The sequence below is a fragment of the Cornus florida genome, unplaced genomic scaffold (genome assembly GCF_030987335.1).
Source record: "Cornus florida cultivar Cherokee Brave unplaced genomic scaffold, ASM3098733v1 CherokeeBrave_3.0.0_Hap2_Chr02, whole genome shotgun sequence".
Classification (NCBI taxonomy): domain Eukaryota; kingdom Viridiplantae; phylum Streptophyta; class Magnoliopsida; order Cornales; family Cornaceae; genus Cornus; species Cornus florida.
The window spans coordinates 35,506,090-35,525,746 of NW_026775572.1; the positions used below are offsets into that span (position 1 = coordinate 35,506,090).

The 19,657-nt window shown below is 36.3% G+C and overlaps 1 protein-coding gene across 1 annotated transcript; it reads right to left on the reverse strand.

Annotated features, from left to right (window-relative positions):
• Window positions 1–914: 914 nt before the first annotated feature.
• On the reverse strand, window positions 915–16,574 carry LOC132296035 (protein BONZAI 3-like). The gene is made up of 17 exons (XM_059794282.1): window positions 16,398–16,574; window positions 14,645–14,692; window positions 13,936–14,084; window positions 13,787–13,835; window positions 10,321–10,377; window positions 8,984–9,163; window positions 8,758–8,892; window positions 8,374–8,435; window positions 8,089–8,185; window positions 7,891–8,005; window positions 7,713–7,789; window positions 7,214–7,348; window positions 5,189–5,353; window positions 4,989–5,102; window positions 4,728–4,824; window positions 3,420–3,596; window positions 915–1,324 (listed from the first exon to the last, which is right to left on the reverse strand). Exons 1-17 carry the CDS (start codon window positions 16,572–16,574, stop codon window positions 915–917), a joined length of 2,244 nt encoding a protein of 747 aa, XP_059650265.1.
• Window positions 16,575–19,657: the final 3,083 nt, after the last annotated feature.

Below are 19,657 nucleotides of genomic sequence, written 5' to 3' on the forward strand. Positions count from 1 at the left end.
TTTTCTCCCAATATTCCTCAATTGGCCGTCTTTCCTTTTGACATAATAAACACTTGTCGGCTCCCCATTGGTCCACATCACCGCTGAAGTGGCTGCCAAGTTTTGGTGCCAACGGTAATATATATACTCTTTCATCTGTAAAACTCCAAATTTCATATACCAGTAATTCCAAAACTCATCTCTCTCTTCTGGGTTTCTCCAATTTGAGGAGATGGTAGCAGTTACTTGGAACTGAAGAGGCGTGTTTGAGTGAATGAATTAATCTCTACTTTTGCCAAAACAATTAATTACAGAGTATATTTATTAATATATGAGTGATGAAGGAGGAATCATTCTTGACTTTGCTCTCAGGTACTGTATGAAGCAAGAGCAAACATTCTTTACTTTGCTTGCTCTCATCAATCTTATAAGAATCTCGTTTCTTCCTCCATATTTGTATGTATCATTTGGCATTTGCAGCAGGTGATGTCTAGGGATTGTAGGTAGGGATGGCAATGGGGCGATTTGGGGCGGGTTTCCCATTCCCCATCCCCGTCCTCGTTTAATTTTGGTGCCCCCGAAACCGCCCCATAACCGGTTAATTTTTTGCCTCTAATCCCCATAACCGCCCCGCCCCCGCCCCGCCCCCGCCCCCGCCCCATAACCGATTATATTTTCAGGGCAACTCAAATTAGCCTCCCCAGTCGCCTCCATCTCTATTCTTGTTCTCATCTCTGAACTTGCTCTCTCTCTCTCTCTCTGCAACTGCAAACTATAAAATCTACAAGAATCAGAAAGTCAAAACCTATATATTTCAGTTGATCTATTGTCTGCAAGAATCAAAAGTTCAAAACCTATATCCAGATTGTTTAAGAATAAAAAAATCAAAACTCTGAACTTGCCCTCTCTCTCTCTCCAACTGCAAACTACAAAATCTACACTCTCCAACGACTCATCCGGATCTGGTCTGACTCGATTCGATCCTGACTCACCCACCAACTCGCCGCCTTGCCGCCTCTCAAACTCACCCAACAGCCTCCAGATTCACAGTCAAACCAACCAAGAAGTTTGGACATCACAATTCCTAGCTTCTTCAGGTGTCCAATCTCACTGGACGTCATGAAATCCCCTGTGACTCTCCATGGCGGAGTCACCAACAACCGCTTCAGCATCCAACGCTGGCTCGACGACGGCAAACTCACCCAATAGCTCCAGACCTCGTCCCCAACCACACTCTCCAACGACTCATCCGGATCTAATCTGGTCTGACCTCGTCCCCAAAATGAAATGGTGGATGTATTCTGGGTTTTAGAGAGAGATAACTCAGAGAGAGACACGGCTGCCGCTGCTATTGAAGTGTAGGGTTTGAAACTTAAGTGCAGGGTTTCCAATATATATATATATAGTGAAGGTTAATTTGGTAAATAGATTAACATGGCAGGATAAATTAGTAATTTAAAATATTAAACGAGGCGGTTATGGGGCGGGGATCTTAGTCCCCCGCCCCCGCCCCACAACCGGCCGATTTTTTTTTTTTAACCCCCATCCCCACCCCATTTAAGTAAACGGTTCTCCAAATCCGCTTTAAATGGGGCGGGGGTGGGGCGGTTCCCCATCGGGTTGGGGATTTTTGCCACCCCTAATTGTAGGTTTAGGTTAAGTGGCATGGACACACGGGCGAGTATATAAAAAAATTTTAAAAATAGAATACACACTATTATATACGAGTAATAATTTTTATTATTATATATATATATATATATATATTTATTGTGTAATAGTATTATAAAATTCATATTTATTTATAATTTTTATACTAAGTTTCGTTCTAAAATGATTTAAAAGATTTTTGGTAGAGCTCCGGTCTTGCAATTAGGTTGCAGGGGTTACAGATTGGATGTCTAATTGTTCACGCTGTAATGATAGAATCTTGTGTTGAATGGGTAACTCACTTTTTCTAAGTAATGGAAAAAATGATTAAAACATGCCAAACTCTACTTATTTCATTATGGTAATGATTTTTATATTATATTATATATAAAGATATTCTACTAGTTTGTGTGGTGTTTTAATTTTAAATGAATATGTATACTTGTCTTTGTATATTTTAAAATGCGTTCATATTATTTTCAATATTACTTATAAAATTATATTAGATATGTTAGAAAGTGTCGACTAAGTGTGTAAAATAATAAAATTAAAATTTTATTTATAGATACTTATATGAAGTGTCGGACACATGACCGAGGAGTGTCAGTATTCATGATTGTGAGTGTCCGACACGAATACGAGTACGGCTCCTCCTCACGAAAAAGACACCGCCAAAAAATATAAATAAGAACATTTATGAAAAATAACATGTAAGTGAAATTTTTTACACTTTTATAGTCACTATATATTAACTATAAAAACCGTTCTCAAGAATTAAGAGAACATAAAACTGTTTTCACTGAAAACATATATTTTTATAACTAAGTTTTTAGATAACCATTTTAAAAAAAATGAACCAAACAGAATTTTATTTTATTATTTATTTTATTTTTCAAGTTTAAACTATATCAACATATGGTTATACTATAATATATATTCTAACCAAAACAAATTGTAAGCTTGCTACCCGACCCAAAAGGTAAACCATATTGTTCAAGACTTTCCCAATTTGAATTTGATGCGAGACAAGAGTCAAGACCCCTTTAACATTCTTTCCCACCCTTTAACTTTCATTCCCATGCCTTGGTAACAAATCAAATATAAATAAAGCTCTAGTGAAGAAGTAAATTTTTTTTCTGAAATTTCATTCTTAAAATAATGGCAAAAAAAAAATGCACATCGCATACATTTCTTGGCTGAAAAAGCAACGAATTCAAAAAAACATGTCAAAGATCATGAAACCACCATCAATATTATCAAACCAATCATAGTTGGCACCATCACTTGTCTACTTTTCTTGAAATACCATCAACACTGTGAAACAATTTGTGTTTACTGTTTAAAAAACAAAAGAATTTCTACTTCTTAATGATATGCACTTCTATATATTTTTTCCCTTCACATCTACCAATTCTAATAAATTCCTGTACATGGAAAAACGCCTTCCGATTCTAAGCAATTCCTGTACATGTAATGATGCCAGCACAGCTTCAACCAAGATGGGAAATATTTACTTCAATTCTGAAATTATTGGTGGTGATCTTGACAGTACGCTTGCGAGGAAGTTTGAGCTACATCGACTGTGTGTGGATACGCTTGCAAAGAAGTTTGAGCTAAATTGGTCGTGTGTGGAAACACTGGAGAAAAAGCTTGGGCTACATTGGCCGTGTGTGGATACGGTGGAGAAGAAACTTGAGGTACATTCGCCGTGTGTGGATATGCTAGATTAGAAGCTTGGGCTACATTGGCCGTGTGTGGATACACTTGAGAAGAAGTTTGGGCTACATTACTCGTGTGTGGATACGCTGGAGAAGAAGCTTGGTGTACATTGGCCGTGTCTGGATACGCTTGAGAAGAAGTTTGGGCTACATTGGCCGTGTGTGGTTTGATATCTCTACTCCGCATGTAAGTCAAGAACTGGCCGGGTAGCTCTTCCAAGAGAGCATGAACAACTGAGATCTGCCCGCCTACACGAGGGGATAAAATGTTTTATTTATAGTGAAATAGAAAAGCAGAAGACGAAAACTATAACAAAACTGAAGAAGGATAGTTTCACATATAATTAATTAGTACACAAACTGTCTTTTGAAAATTGCAAGGTTTACATCAGGTTCAATAGTGTGTCCGCTTTGGGCCTGAGCCCGCACGATTTTGCTCTTGGGCTTTACTCCAAAAGGCCTCATACCAATTGAAGTGACACACCTACATATAAGCACTTCACCTTTCCCTTTCCCAGGCGATGTGGGATTGTGCACCCGTAACTCGCCTAGTGTGGTAGCTTGTCAGTGTCTCGCACCCACCCACGGCATACCCGCCCACATAGTCATCACAATCCACCTCCCTTGGAGGCCCGACGTCCTCGTCGGCACACTTCCGGCTGGATCAGGCTCTGATAAGCAGAACCCTATTCAGGCTTACGACAACATTAAGTGTTACTGCTAAAAGCAAAATATAGATTTCCCAGTCATGTCATAACAAGGCAGGCAATGCACTATTGATTGGTAGTCTAGTTCTACAACCTACCTATTCCTTTCAATACCAACTTAAGAGGTACAAATCGCACACAGCAATTTGCAGTACGTGCCATGTTAGTCTGCCCACCATCACCTTTGATGTTTCCATCAAAACCAATCTCTTAACTGTTGGGAAAACTTATTTCTCAATTCCAATCATGCACGAATCATATCTCCTAATCCATCTCCACATGAGCTTCTTCCAGGTTGAACAACCAAAAGGCTCGAAGCATCAAAGGTGGCTGGCTGGCACAAGCCAAGCTTGAAGCAACTAAGCTCAGCTGAACCAGTAATCTGCTCCTAATGTAACAAATGTATTCATTAAAGTAAGATTGTAACAGAAATACCCAATGAATAACCAAGACCACCTTTGAATCCACCTTCAACTTGAGCTTCATTAACAGGCAAGCTAAGAAGCTTAAAGCATCAAAGAAGGTTGACAAGAATACAGTAGATACACATACACTAGAAAATAGGAACATGAAAAGAACAATTATGTTTTAGAATTGCATATGAGAACAAGAAAAATCTGACCGAAATGTCTAACATCTTTAAAATTTGTAAGCTAAACAAAGATGAACTCACCATGCACATCACGCATCGGAACAAATTGTACAATGTCTCGTGTAGCTATCCTTCCCGTGGAACTCTCTAATCTTTGCCCACCATCGGCATCTAGGATCTGCAAGATAAACAAGAATTATGTCACATACCAATTTTAACACACAGGTTTGTAAAAGGATAACATCCAACACCAACAATGAAAGGATTTTTAGTGCTATTATGCTAATAAAAGTGAATTAATTGAAGGCCAAATCTGAATACAAAAAATTAAGGATACACTACCTCCATTTTTTCAAAATCTGCACCACCAACTCCAACAATAAGAATTGAAAGCGGTAGGTCAGATGCTCTCACTAAAGCATCTTTAGTTTCCTGAAGATCAGTAAGGACTCCATCCTACAAAAGTATGAAATTATTTTATTACAAAAATAAAAAATAGAAAGAACAAGAAAGAATCAAATATTTGTCGTTTGATTCACTACCGTTATAATCAGCAAGACAAAGTACTTGCTCTTGTTGTATGAGAGGGAATGCCCAGCAATTTCTGCAGCCTTGTTGATAACCGGACCAAATAAGGTGGGTCCAGCAAGAGCAACATTGTGCAGAGCACCTGAATAAGCAGCCATTATACCTTCTACTCCTTCAACCTGTAACATGAAGGGAAATTGACCATCACACCATGTAAAAGATGCAAGGAACCAGACTTATATGGTTATTCATCAATGATGGCAGCATCACCACCCACATACACCTATCGCCGGGATGAAAATATGATGTTTAAGGCAGCATACTGCTCAAAAAATAAAGCTTGTCTTTCCACATGGTCTGATATCTTTTATACATAAACTACGATAAATCTGAGACTAATGACAGATTAGGCTAAACAACTTTCAGCACTGACATTTGTAACCTACAGGTATCTTAACTGTGTTCCTAACAGAATGAAAGATTCCTTCTTACCACCAAGTTGAAAGATGGCACACCTTGCATTTAGAAACAAGACAAGGTGCGCATAAAACAAGAACTAAAAGTGTAAATTACTCTGACCTCCCTTGAGGTTTGGGTAAGAAAATATCAGATGAAAGTTTTATAATAAATATCTGACACCGCCAGAATTAACCACTGTCAAGTCTTTAACGTTTGATGTGAATTTACAAAATTGTCCCCTGTATAATACACTGATATTTAACCATTAAAGCTGATGTAAGTAAGTTATTGTATTTTTACCATTTTGCCCCTCTGCTATGTATTGTCACATCAAAAGTTTTCTCATCTAAACACTCATTCTCTTTCTCATACTCGAGCACGTTCTCTCTCTCTCTCTCTCTCTCTCTCTCTCTCTCTCCACCCATACTCCAAACATATCGCTCTTCCATCACAAATCATGATCTCTCCATATTCCTTTATCACCCCAAACCACCACTTTGAAGATATCTCAAACACTCTGGCAAACCAAGTTTTGAGAACCATGAAATTTGATTCCGTGTGATCTTGAACATATGTATTGCATTTCTAATGAAAACCACAAAGATCTAAAGAGTTTGGTGACCGTGAAGGTTGTGAGGTAGAGTTGGCATATCTCTCTCTTCAATGTTTCTTCATATACTCAGTTATATTTTTAGAATCAGATCATGAGTCACTTATTCGGTTTGTTCTGTTTTCCAATTTCCAAACTTGACCTTGAAGTTCCGTTACTTGTATGAATTCTTAGATATTCACTTATATTTAAATATTAATTTATTAGCTTTTAGATTTTCCTCTTTGATCTCATATTTGTTTGTTTTTTGTTTCTTTTTCTATTTCTAGCTCCAATTTGAGCTGAAAGTTCTGCTTCCAACTACGTGTGGATTGAATATTATTTGGTTCACAAGAAGTGGGTTCAAGGCATTTTTTTTAAGTGTATATTACTACAACAACCAATAAAACATAGATCAACCAATCCAATCTCATATAGACTAACAGTCACAATAGCAACCAGAACACGAGAGAGAGACAGAGACAGACAGAGAGTGACAGAGAGGGGATAAAATATTGGGCACTAGCTGGAGAGAAGCTCTTAACAAGAAGATGTGCTCTATAAATGGAGAGAGCAACTTCGTGTTTAGAGAGCGAGGAAGCCACTTATCCTACAACCAAAGAGAGAGAAAATGAGATAAAAGCTGGATGTTAAAATAATGAAATGGGTCTCAACCAATAAGGGTATTATTGTCCAAAGAGAAAGGTTAAATTTGTCTTTCCATAATTTTTGAAAGGTCAGTTATGTCATTTTGTTTACTGTAAGGGTAGTTTTGGACTTTCACATAAAATTGTCTAACGGCCCTAATGATTACTTCACTGGCAGGGGAGGTCAGAGTATTTTTAGAAATCTTCAGGGCAGGTTGACCATATTTTTTTTAAAAGTTTCATTTGACATTGATAAGCCTAAACCTCAGGGAAAATCAAGGTAATTACCCAAATTAAAAACAAGTAAAGTAGGATGTCTTTTCCATCCCTTGCAATATATTTACCTCAAAGCCAACTGTACCACTCAAGTTAAAACAGTGAGATACTGAACCATCAAACGTCCTTCCTCCAAAGCCCCAAGCAGGAAAGCACCTGTCAGAATCATAGAATTGTATGACCTCGCCAACCTCCGTTATAGCCTGCGAGGAGTTCAGTCATTAAATTAAGCACTCACTTTAACAACAACTTTCATAGAATCCGCAGTTATAACCACATCGACAGGTCAAATCAATGTGATCAACAGATAAAACAAGTTTATGAGTCTGCATTCCCATGGGAGAAGTCGAGGGTATCTGACTTAATGGTAGGCTCTTTAGCCCCTATAAGCTAGAACAAATTTTAAAAATTATTCTTGAAGCATAGACACTTCCAGAATTTAAGAACACCACAGGTGGAAACTCAAGGGTATCTGACTTAATGGTAGGCTCATATGCCCCAATATAAACTATTGAAGATTTTTTAAATTATTTTTGAAGCTATAGATAATTCCAAATTTGACCTTACCTGCTGGTAAGCATTCAACCGGCCTGAAGGATCAATGTAGTGCAAAGAACTTACACTGCGAGGATTTCCATTTGAAGCTGGAAAAAAATTCAAATTCAATTAATGAGCCAAACAACTGTATATACAATACAAATTTGACTGGAATAGTATAGCTTTTTTAAATGTTGAGGTCTATTACCGGTAAAATCAACAGCAACCATAAAGTTAAGTTCAAAGCCACTAGAAATGTAATCGATAAAACTGTGCAGTTCCTTTTCAACAAAGCCATCAACAAAAAGTTGACCCTTCAGAACCTACAGAAGATAAGCAGTGCCGGTTCAGACATGACAGACATACAACAAGTGGCTAAAATCCTTTTCAAGTACAAAATAAATACCTTTTCATGACCCTGGCGAACAGATGGTATGATAAAATTTGCACCAATCTTTTCTTTGTGAAGTTTTTCAAGGTCCGTCACTGATTTCTGCATTTTACTGAAGAACTGCAGTGTCAATATAATGAGCAATAAAAGAAAAAATAAATAATAAAACAAGCAAAAAGGCAAAAGAAAAAAAAAAAAAAAAAAAAAAAAAAAAAACAAAACAAAACAAAAGAAGGAACTCTAACTGACAAAAAAAAAAAAAAAAAAGGAATTGAAAAGACGAATAAATTGAACAATTACCCGATCAGTACATGATTGCCACTGCTATTGAAATCATAGCAGTCAATAACTAATGGATTATCCTGCACCAGAGAGATTTTTTTTTTGGTAAACAACCGATAAAATAAATAAATAATAGCAACCTGTAGTTGTATCCATCACAAAATGTAAATTAACAAATCTGGATCAAGGGACAAAATGTTCTAATTAGGAGATAAAAATAATTATGTCCCTTCAGTTACATTTCCAACGGTGACTATGCCTTCAAAAATGCAAAATTGTAAGAGCCTTTATGTTAAATTAGCTCAAACATAAATCATTGCCACAAAAACATGAGACAACCACAAATATCATAAACTAAGCTTAATCCATTCCAGATCTAATCACAAGAATTGACAAACTTGCCTTGCTCCCAAATTGCTGCATTGTGAGACATAAAGGCTTCCAAATTGGATTCAAGTTGTTATTCACGACTTCTGTCTTGCAAATTCGAACAGTAATACCAGTCTCAACAATCCTAGATACTCTCAAGAAAGGATCCTGAAAGCAGTAAGGAAGAAAAATATCTAAGAGCTAAAAATTCCACAAGTAACTAAAAGCTCCATAATGACATATGCTTCCAAATACATACACTTTTGGAAAATAGGTCCTTGTTATCCAAGTTGGAACAATGGAATGTCATCTCTACAGCATTTCTTGAACCGGCAGTTTCCTCTGCATGGACAGTTAGTGTCCCCAAGTTTTTCAGACCACTGTGCCCATTTTTATTGTGAAGGCGAAGGGTCAAACTCCGACTTTGTTTAGTCAATATCTGTTGAGTTAAAAAAGGAGAAAGAGAAGTAAACATTTAAGAATATTTCTACATAAAAAGAAAGAAATTTCCAAACAACCATTTCAGATTATAATAACTACAGAACAAGCCTCATTTAAGAAAGAGATATAGAAGCACTGTTCTGAAAAGCCATCCTTCAGTGAAGAAATCTATTGCACAGTTTTCAATACATACACATATTCAACTAGGGGGAAGCCACAAGTGGGTCCCACCAGAAAAGAATTGTCCAAATATGTGGTGCTTGTAATAGGAGTTCCACACATTGCTCAAATTTGAGTTCCTTGAGTGGATCAAACCAAAGTTGGTCTGGACTTTCACAAAACTGGAATCCGCATTTTGACGCATGTCATGGGACCCAAGGCAAACAGGCAAACAACCAACACAAGAAAACAAACTCCAACAAGGGGCCAGTAGAATGTAGTGAGACACGTGTTGTGAAATATGCAGCAACGTAGTTAAAGGAACAGTCCATGGACAAAAAAGCTAATGAGGACATGTGTTCAAGTCCCATACGCATCTACTTTTCACAGATTTCCCGCCACCTTGGGACTGTTGGGTATGCTTATACACATCCAAATTTTGTCACTTTGACGCTGTTAATATAGAGTGAAGAAGAATGCCAAGGTAATTATTGATGGCTAATATATGCGAGTGCTTGCATGAGAACAATAATTCTATGGTTAATATTGTTTAATTGCATAGATGAACAGTTTCTCTAATAATTAAAACATGTAGTTTTCTCAAATGTACAGTAAAGGCAACGAGTTGAACTATTTCCCAAACAACAAAATCCAATGATTTTTAAGACTTCGGCATATACGATGAACACATATTTAGACACACACGTGGTTCAAACCAAACATATCCTGTGATACATATCGGACAAGTTATTTTGACTAGTTGCTCAGTTATGTGATGCTGCTCAACCAAAGAGGTCAAGGAATAGCTGTTCCCTTTTTCTTTTCTTTTTTTAATTGAAAAAGCTATTGCAACATTTCGTTATATAATTTTTCAAACTGCCCCACTTATTAAATATATGGAGCAAACTCAATGAAATAGGCAGACAAAAGAGCTTGAAAAGTTTGCAGCATCATTATTGAATTCGATTAGGCCCCAGTGAATACAAGGAATCTTACCTCAGATACTACACAAATGGCTTCGCCAAGAAATTCTTGTTCTTTCAACTTCAGCATCTGCAATGTAACAAAATGGAAGAACTTTATCATTTGCAAACTTTTTGTTTACCTATGATAATCAGAAGTTTCTATTAGTTACTATTTGCGGTAAAATGATGAATTGCGCCCAAACACCTTCGAAATACATAATGTTAACCCATATTGTGGATCATATGATCACACACTCAATCTTTTGTTGACTTGTTTGAAGAAAATTATTATTTCTTTTTCGTAAGTAAGAAATTTATAAAAAGCGCGCTCAACAGGGGAGCACATCCCAAGGGAACAAAAACAGGCCAAAACAGCCATTACACTTTTAAAGAGGCCAAAAAATCAACTATTTCATCTAAAGATCTATAATCTCTACTTGAGACCCAACAAAAAAGAGTGAAAACAATAGAGAACTTAAGAAAAGAAAAAGGCCTCTCATTCCCCTCAAAATATCTCCTATTCCTCTCAAGCCAAATACACCATCACACACAAAGAGGAGTAGCCCTCTAAGCATCACGAACATGGCCCCCCACAAAACACCCTCTCCAAGCCTCGATCAACTTTCTGGCGGAGTGAGGCATGACCCATTGGAACCCAAACAAGCCAAGCATCAAATCCCAACAATCCTTAGCCATGGGGCAATGCAAAAGAAGATGGTCCACTATCTCCTCATCCCTAAGACACATGTAGCACCGATTGACCACCACCTGATTTTTCCTTCTCAAATTATCTTCAGTTAAAATTTTGCCCAACATAGAAGTCCAAGTAAAGAAGGCCACTTTGAGAGGAGCCTTAGAACGCCAAACAGACTTCCACGGGAAGGGCCCTCTAGGCTCCACAGAAAGACACCTGAAGAAGGACCGCATATCAAAATGACCCTGAGCACTGGGAGCCCAAATCCAACCATCAGACTCACTAACCGTGACTCCCTACCGATACAACTCCAACAGACGAATGGCATCCTCAACCTCCCAATTTTGAAAGAGACGCCTGAACCGAACATCCCACACCAGTCTCCCGCTATCAAGATGATAACAGTCAACTACCATGGCCTGCCTATTCGAAGCAATCCTAAACAGCCGTGGAAAAGCAAGAGCAAGATAAATATCTCCACACCAAACATCCTCCCAGAAACTGATCCTCCCGCCATCCCTGAATCTAAAACGGACATTCAAGGAGAAATCAAACCAACCCTTCCGAATGCACTTCCAGACCCCCACACGCCTCGGACCACGCACCTTAAGAGAGCACCACCCTCCTCTGCTCTCCCCAAACCTACTAGCAACAACCCTCCTCCAAAGCCAATGTCTTTCCACTCCAAACCTCCACAACCATTTTCCAAGAAGAGCTTTATTGAGAGGCACCAATCTACGAAGCCCCAACCCACCATTATGAATAGGCCTGCAAACATGCTCCCACCGAACCAAATGAAACTTAAACTCCTCCACTTTGCCCCCCCACAGAAAATTACGCTGCAAGCGCTCAATTCTCTCAGCCACAGAGACGGGAATCTGGAAAAGCGAAATAAAATAAATAAGAAGGCAAGAGAGGGTACTCTTAATTAGAGTGACCCACCCCCCCCCCCCCGGAGGAAAGATACTGCTTCTTCCAGCCAGCAAGCCTCCTCTCAAATCTATCCACAACTGGATCCCAAACTCCCACACACCTTGAAGGAGCTCCCAGAGGCAAACCTAAATAAGAGATAGGAAAAGAGCTAGTGTGGCACCAAAACACTCTTGCCAACATTCACCTTCAGGCCGGAAACAACTTGAAACCATATCAAGACACATCTCAAATACCTGAGCTGGGACTCCTCTGCATCACACAACACGAGCGTATCATCAGCAAACATCAAGTGAGAGATCTCTAATTGGCTAGCAGCATCTCTACCCACCCAGAACCCTCTCAAAAAACCCAACTCAACAGCCCTCCTCATTAACCTACTAATAATAAAAAATAATAATAATAATAATAAAGGTTGGCCTGTGAAGCAAGGTTGTAAAATCGGAATTGCATATTGGATCAATTGGTAGGTCTTTAGGATCGGATTGAGGATAAAAAAAATATTCTATAAATAAAAATAATAAATAATAATATTTTTGTGGCTTAATCATTCTTAAAAGGGCAACATTTAAAAGCCTAAAACTCTTGAAAGAACATAAAGAAAATTAAAATAAATATTTCAAGAAGATAAATTTCCAAAAACTCTCTCCAAGAATGGTAGGGCGCATTAACCATTGCACCATTAAAAAATATATCACAAAAAATTAATGTATACATATGATGGCACATGACAATATTATATGAAAATGTAATATAAAAAAAAGTTCATGAATCATCATTTAGCCATCCGATATCATACTTGTCATGAAGATACTGAATTTATATGTGTTATATATTCTACTTTAAATACTCAGGCCACTCGACCATAAAAAGGTACCGTAGAAGAAGCAACAATATAGAAAGGAGCAAATAAAATCACTAAGATCTGTTTTAATAAGATATTGAATGGTTTAAAGGAAAGTTAGTTCTAGAGTGGAAGGAGATCAAGGTCGATGGCCTGAACCAATGTTTTTAAAGCAAACTTTAGTCCCTCTGTGTGCAAATAGCATAGCAAAATAACAAACCAAAAGAAAAAGTAAAAGAAAAAAGAAGAAAGAAAAAAGAAAAAAGTCAAACTCATAGTAGTCAAAATAAGGAATTAGACTACCAAATTAGTAGCTAAAACAGTTGACTACTCTGCAATAGCGTTGCAGAGTCAAAAAGAAGAAATTTTTGTGATGATTGTCTCAGGACATGTGAATGAGTCTTGATCTACGTTTCATAATTTTATTTCGGTTTCAAATTCTCATAAAAATAAAAAATGAAACAACATAAAAAAAATAAAAACTAAATAGATAAATAATTAAAAAAGCTCCATATGTTTCCCCAGTTCTAAATTTCTTGCACCTCACAGCTAACACACATGCAAGACGTAAAGTGCATTCCAACAAGGCAAACAAGTCGAATTCTGGCACCCATAACTTTGTGTAAGCCACGTAAGAAACCACCAACTGGTCATAAATAACAGATCTATTGTTATGTACTATCTAATTTTCACCATCAGTAAGTTGCACATACAGTAGCTTACTAGCATCTCATACCGTCTAGTATGATGTTAGACAACACGCATCTTAGATATTTAAAAACTAAATACTTTTATCCATTTTCATCAGAATTCCAAATCCAAACCAAAAGCAGTAGAAACTGCATCAGTTCATAAATATTACCACGATTACTTTTTGGGTGAATCTTAATTCTCTCTCTGTTCTCCAACATTGGTATATTGCATTCTTTAGGCATTGGCAAAAGTAAAATAAATCTCAGCTACATAGTGAGGATTATTGAATTCAAATCCAAGTATTAAATGACCTGAAAAAGTGAAATCATATTGTACCTTCACTGGTAAATTGTGGTATTTCGTATCCACATCATACACACGAAAGCTGAAAAAACAAAATAGAATCATGAGAAATAAATTCTTATACCAGATATAGTGAACAAGAGAAATCCACACAAGGATGTTGAGAAATTCGACAAGCTTACATCAGAGGCTGAACAATCTCAAACTGATACGAAACATTAATTTTTCCGATCCAAGCAGGATCCAAATTGTTCATTATCACTTCCGTACGGCCAATTTCCTCTAAGGTTCCATCTCTTTTCTTTTCATAAACTACTGCCATAGGATCACTCTGCAATGAAAAAATAAAATTCAAGGTCAAACCATATAATGACAATTTTGGTAGAATTCCTTAGTACATATCAGAGTATATATCTATCTACCAAGCCAGGTGGCCTGTGGTCTCCAGCTTGTTCTCTTATGAATGAATTATATAAAAAACATTCATGAATTCCTCCCTCACAGGTAGTTGGAAATAAAGGGCATAAATAAATTAAAACTTGTGGATCAAATATTTGATTTTGGAGACTCGAGAACCGCTTTCCCACATTACATTTTCTAAGAGTTGGGAATGACTATTCACACATGTTATATGGTCCCAGTGAAATGTCTATAGAGATAGCAGAATGGAGGCAGCACCTAACCGACCAACCATGGCTACATTTTCTTAATTCATGTAAAAATATTTGTACAAATATTTGTCACTCCAAAAATCAGATTCACAAGGCGGCCAATATACCAAATAGTCAATCAAAATTAAACAACAGAACCAATGAATAATTGTTGAACCTATCTCAATGAATATATAGTCATCAAATCCCATGATTTTAAACTATGTATTTGAAAACATACCTTTGAAATGATGTCACGATCCCGTAATTTTGAAGCCGACAAAGATAACTGCATTTCAATTGAAACACATTATTGCTTCATGTACAATGAAATTAAATAGATAGTGTGTGAAGGCCATGAAAAGAAAATAGGTGAGATTAGGACAAGGAAACTCAACCCTATAGCGTCACAATTACCTTAGATAAAATTTATGATGATGTATTACTCCACCCATCCCAAAAAATTAAAAAAAAACAAAAGAAGATAAGAACCCTACTATACTGCAATTTGGTCCACCGGCATTCCTATTGGCAGTGGTATCATACTATTGTCACGCCAGGAGTTGTGTATAACTCCAGTCTTATTCAGTGACGAGATAAATTCATGGTCCACAACTTGCAAAATATGTTTCTGCTCAGGTGATAGACAGTTGGAACATTCAGTCTTATCCAAACACAGAAATACAATTTTGATTGTGAATCTGCCAAAAAAAATCTTCCCTCTTGACGCACCAAAACAAGTATAAAATCTTACTGTCAACCATTAACGTGTCTCTTTCAAATGGCTAAGGTTTGCACTGCTCGATGTACATCCATGTCACATAAAGCACTATTTGGAATCAACATTAAAAGACAGAATCTAATAGAAAGAACTTACTTGGTCTGCTTGGTGCCCAAATCAGATAATTAAAGTGTATAAGAGTCTTAAAAAGATTCAAAAACATATTTTAACAGTTTCTCAAGCTCAAGTTGAATAGTAGAATACAAGGAAGGATCCAAATGGATGATACCTATGGCCCCCCCGGACAAATTTATATCAGAATAATAAATTAAGGAATCGCATCTAGTTGACCAAGACATGCATGAAGGGGGTAAAAGCTACATTTTATGGCCAACTTGATGTATTCACCATTAGTTCATTTTTTCTTAATTTCAGGACAAATAAGATTCCGAATTCTGGAATCAACAGCTTTGTCTTATACTTAAAAGGATAAATACACATAAAGCGGAGCGAATCTTGGTCATGTTTTGGTTAATTGACTTATAATTAATGGCCAGTGATGGAATAAGTCAACCCCTCTGAACCTACTTGTGCGAGTAATATCCACCTTCCCCGGTGCCTGGAAAGCCCAGTCCAATTGAGAGGATCTTTCTCCCAAATAAAAACCCATATGCTAATATCAATTGATAGATATTGGCGAAGATCAATTTTCATCCCACCGTCTCTTGACGGTGTCATTGAGTTCAAAAACCAAACACTGTATATGCATCTAATTCACTTTCTTTAGCACTTTTTAGCTTTTGCTTTCTTTCCAAAAATCAATGTAAGCAAGCCAAAATGGTCCCAAAGCAGAGTCATGTCTTCTTCTTTATTTCCTTCATGTCACTCAACAACAAGGATTTAACTCAACATTTCTTGGCATTTAAAACATTGGAAAATACGACCCCCACACTCCTAGAAACACACGCATGCATACATATACATATACGAAAAATAAATTGGAATGATGTTATTAAAGTTACATTAAAAAATTAAAGAATGTATGTGACCTATTCATATAAAACTAAGGCAAGGCAAGAATGATGAGGGTGAGGACGATTGGATTAAATATAAGGATAAAAAATAAATCAGTAAAGGAAGGACCACATGGGATAAAATTGACCTAACATTGAAAGGACAGAGAAAACCAGGGTTTCAAAGTGGCAAGTACTCTTCATTAAAACCCAGCTCCGTATTCGTGTGTGTGTGAAATTGTGAATATATATATATATACCTCGATCTGTGTAAAGAGCGCACCAAGACCCTTCGTTTTAAAGAAGTAGTCAACAGCATCATTGTGGCCTCCGCCACCACCACCACCAACACCAACATCGTTCCTCTGTAGGGGCCTTTGTTGGGCCCCTCCCACCGCTTGTTGGCCTCCTCTCACATTCGAAAAGCAACCTCCCATCTTTCTCTCTCTCTCTCTATCTCCCCTCCCTCTTTCTCTCTCTAAAGAATCTGTCAAACTCCAAATTTCGAATTTCAGTAATTCCAAATCTCTTCTCTCTCTTTCTCTCTTCTGGGTTATCTATGGAGTATTTATAGAGAAGAGATCGAAGCAGGTTCTTGGATACTCTCTCCCTCCTTCCTTTTAGGTGTTAAGCTAGAATCTGCAAAGGAATTAATATATAGAAATTTACTAGTAATTTCGAATGTTAAATATAATTAATAGTATAATAATTATGATTTTGAATTTACTTCCGGGGGCTTTCAAAAATAGAAAATAGTTGTGTTAGAAATGTAAGTTAGGGGAAGAGGTTGGTTTATATACATATTTATAGGATTTTGATCTCTTATTAGTTTATTAGTATTGTTGACGTTTATTTCTAAGAAAGATGTAAGCAGATACATATATAAGCCTAATATATTATTTGATGAGATGACTATGACCATGACCAATAGGCCCCTTCAAATGCGAAGAATTCGATTTTGGTCCAATGTCTTATCAAATGCTTTAGTGGAAGAATTCGATTTTGGTCCTATGTCTTATCACGTGCGTTTACATATCTCGTGTCTTGTTGATTTGTCTATCATGTACATTTACATCGTTAACTCAATGCAATTTATATTTTTAGTGTCTTGTTGATCAGTCGATCATGTTCATTCACATCGTCAACACATTACATGCACATCTCGTGTCTTGTTAGTCCGTCTGTGATGTCCATTCACATTGTTAACCCAATAACCTTAAAAGTAATGCAGGGTAATGACTTTCACAATCACTCTTTTTATTAGGTGATTTTAGTCTCATTAATTATTTGATTCTTTTTCTTAGAGTACATAAAAAAAATATAAGTTTTTTGGACCTATGTCTGGCATGTTTAGCACTTCTCCAATTTATTTTCTCGGTGAATCCACTATACTGGGCAACCCGCGATATTTTCTGAAATTGTGTCACTCATAGGTCTATCAAAACATATTGATGCACTTCTAAACAAGCGAGAAAGTTACTCTAAATCAACAATACAATAATTACGTTAAAAAGTTTATTAAAATTTTAATTTAATTCTATGTGACATGAATGTTATCGTTTTAAATACAGATATATATGGCATGTTATATTGTAATGTAGTAGATTGTATAATTGATATACTCGTGTATCGAATAAACACATGAGAGATGATTTAGGTCCTTCATTGCACTGTGTGGAACGGACTACTGTATTATCGAATAGGACACGCCTATGGTTTAAACAAACGTACAGGAACCAACATCTTGACATAGATTAAGTCATAAAATGGTATATTTTGACTGAACGCCGCGTCACACTTCTTATCCATACAAAAAAAAAAATTACACAACTTTGTCCAATTTTGGGAGAAGAAAGATAGACTAGTACGGAAGTAAAAAATGTCTAGATACATACACTTTGTTATGCGGCATCTCCTGGTGTCTACTTTAATTCACCAATTAAAATGTTCCTCCTTTTTTTTTCTTTTTTTTTTCTTTTTTTAAGAATATCTCAAAATATATGTCAATATAAAATTTTACAACGATACTAGTTTATCTCTTAAAACTTTTTAATTTAAAAGGAATTTAAAAAAAAAAAATCTTTTAAGGTTGATTTTAAATGCATGTTTCACTAATAAAATTAAAACATGATGAAAATTATTTTAATGGAAAATGATACCCGTCATGAATTTTCCTGAAAATTTAAAATCTCACATTGATTCTTTAAGGAAAACCATAACCATCATGAAATATTTTTCATGAAACATATTTTAAATTTTTTTAATAACTATATTTGTTTTCATTTTTTTCAGATGGATGGTAAAAATTAAAATAGAACTTACTAGATTAGAGTTTTATGAGAGATAAATTTGTGCGTTGGTAAATTTTGAAGTCAAAATTTGATGATCCAGTTGTATTTCTGTTTATCTTGAGTCTCGATCTTTCAGAGCTGAAGCGCATGTGCCTCTTACCATTAAATTCGATGAGAATATCCGAACAGATACATGAGTGAGGACACACTGCACTTGTATGTTTTGCATTGGTTGCAAGAGCATTGAGTTTTTGAGAGTCGAAACATGTCTATTTTTGCCCATTGTAAGAGTACATACAACCGGTTGCACTTCAAGTGTGTTAAATTGGAGCTCTCTGCCAAAACAGAACTAGTTATGCTTCAAAACACTACTTGTCCCACTCTCTACATTCAAAATTGGTCCCAGGCATAACAGAACTGATTGCGTTCTAAAGTGAACCGGTAGTGTTTTCCTGAATGTGCAGGATTTCAACTTTTGGTAATTTTTTAGTTTCTTATTTTAGGGATATCCTTGTACGTTTTTAAATTCTTTTTACTCATTATGAAGACTCTCTAGCATATAAATACCTCTTATATCTCTAACCCTAAGGAAGATTGATTCATTTACCGAAAAAAAAAAAAAAAGATTGATTCCTTCAATTAGGAAGGAAAAAAAAAAAAAAAAAGGGTTTTCATCTTTTACATGAACATTGAAACTTTTTTAGAGAGATTTTGAGAAAAATCTGATTGTTTACTTTTGAGAAAACACACTTAAACACAAAGAGTGATTTAAGGTAATATTCTTTTACTGATCAACAGAATTTACATCATATTACAAAGTTTGATCAGTCCAGCAGGGTTTTCTTCTAACATTCAAAAAATTCAAAATTGAAGAAAGATGACGAATCGATTTCACTGTAAAAGGGTCAGAGCATTCGATGAGTGTTCGTTAATCTACCAGCAAGCCTTTTACAAGCATCAAAGGAGTAAGCCTGAAGTTTAGTGCATTTGGATGAGGGGAGTTGCAAATTAAGCCGGAGAGATATTCAATAATTAATACTTGGTAGAGCAGAGTAGGTGATAGTTCATTATACTTTGCTTAAATCAGCTCGTTCGAGACAGCGAAAGTCACTGTGATTTTCATTCCGATTGGTCGGATTTCCTCCAATAACGATTTTCATGCTCAAAAACCACGTGTCATCTCTCTAACTCTTTACTTCAGTGTTTATATTTTTGTAGTTGTGAATGTG

What these genes read in the sequence shown, in the direction of transcription:
- LOC132296035 (XM_059794282.1), bottom strand. Translation starts at nt 16,574, where the DNA reads ATGGGAGGTTGCTTTTCGAATGTGAGAGGAGGCCAACAAGCGGTGGGA. An exon ending in ACCACAATTTACCAGTGAAG is followed by an intron (nt 10,378 to 13,786) that starts GTACAATATGAT and finishes GTTACATTGCAG; the next exon opens with ATGCTGAAGTTGAAAGAACA. An exon ending in TTGTCTTGCTGATTATAACG is followed by an intron (nt 5,103 to 5,188) that starts GTAGTGAATCAA and finishes ATACTTTTGTAG; the next exon opens with GATGGAGTCCTTACTGATCT.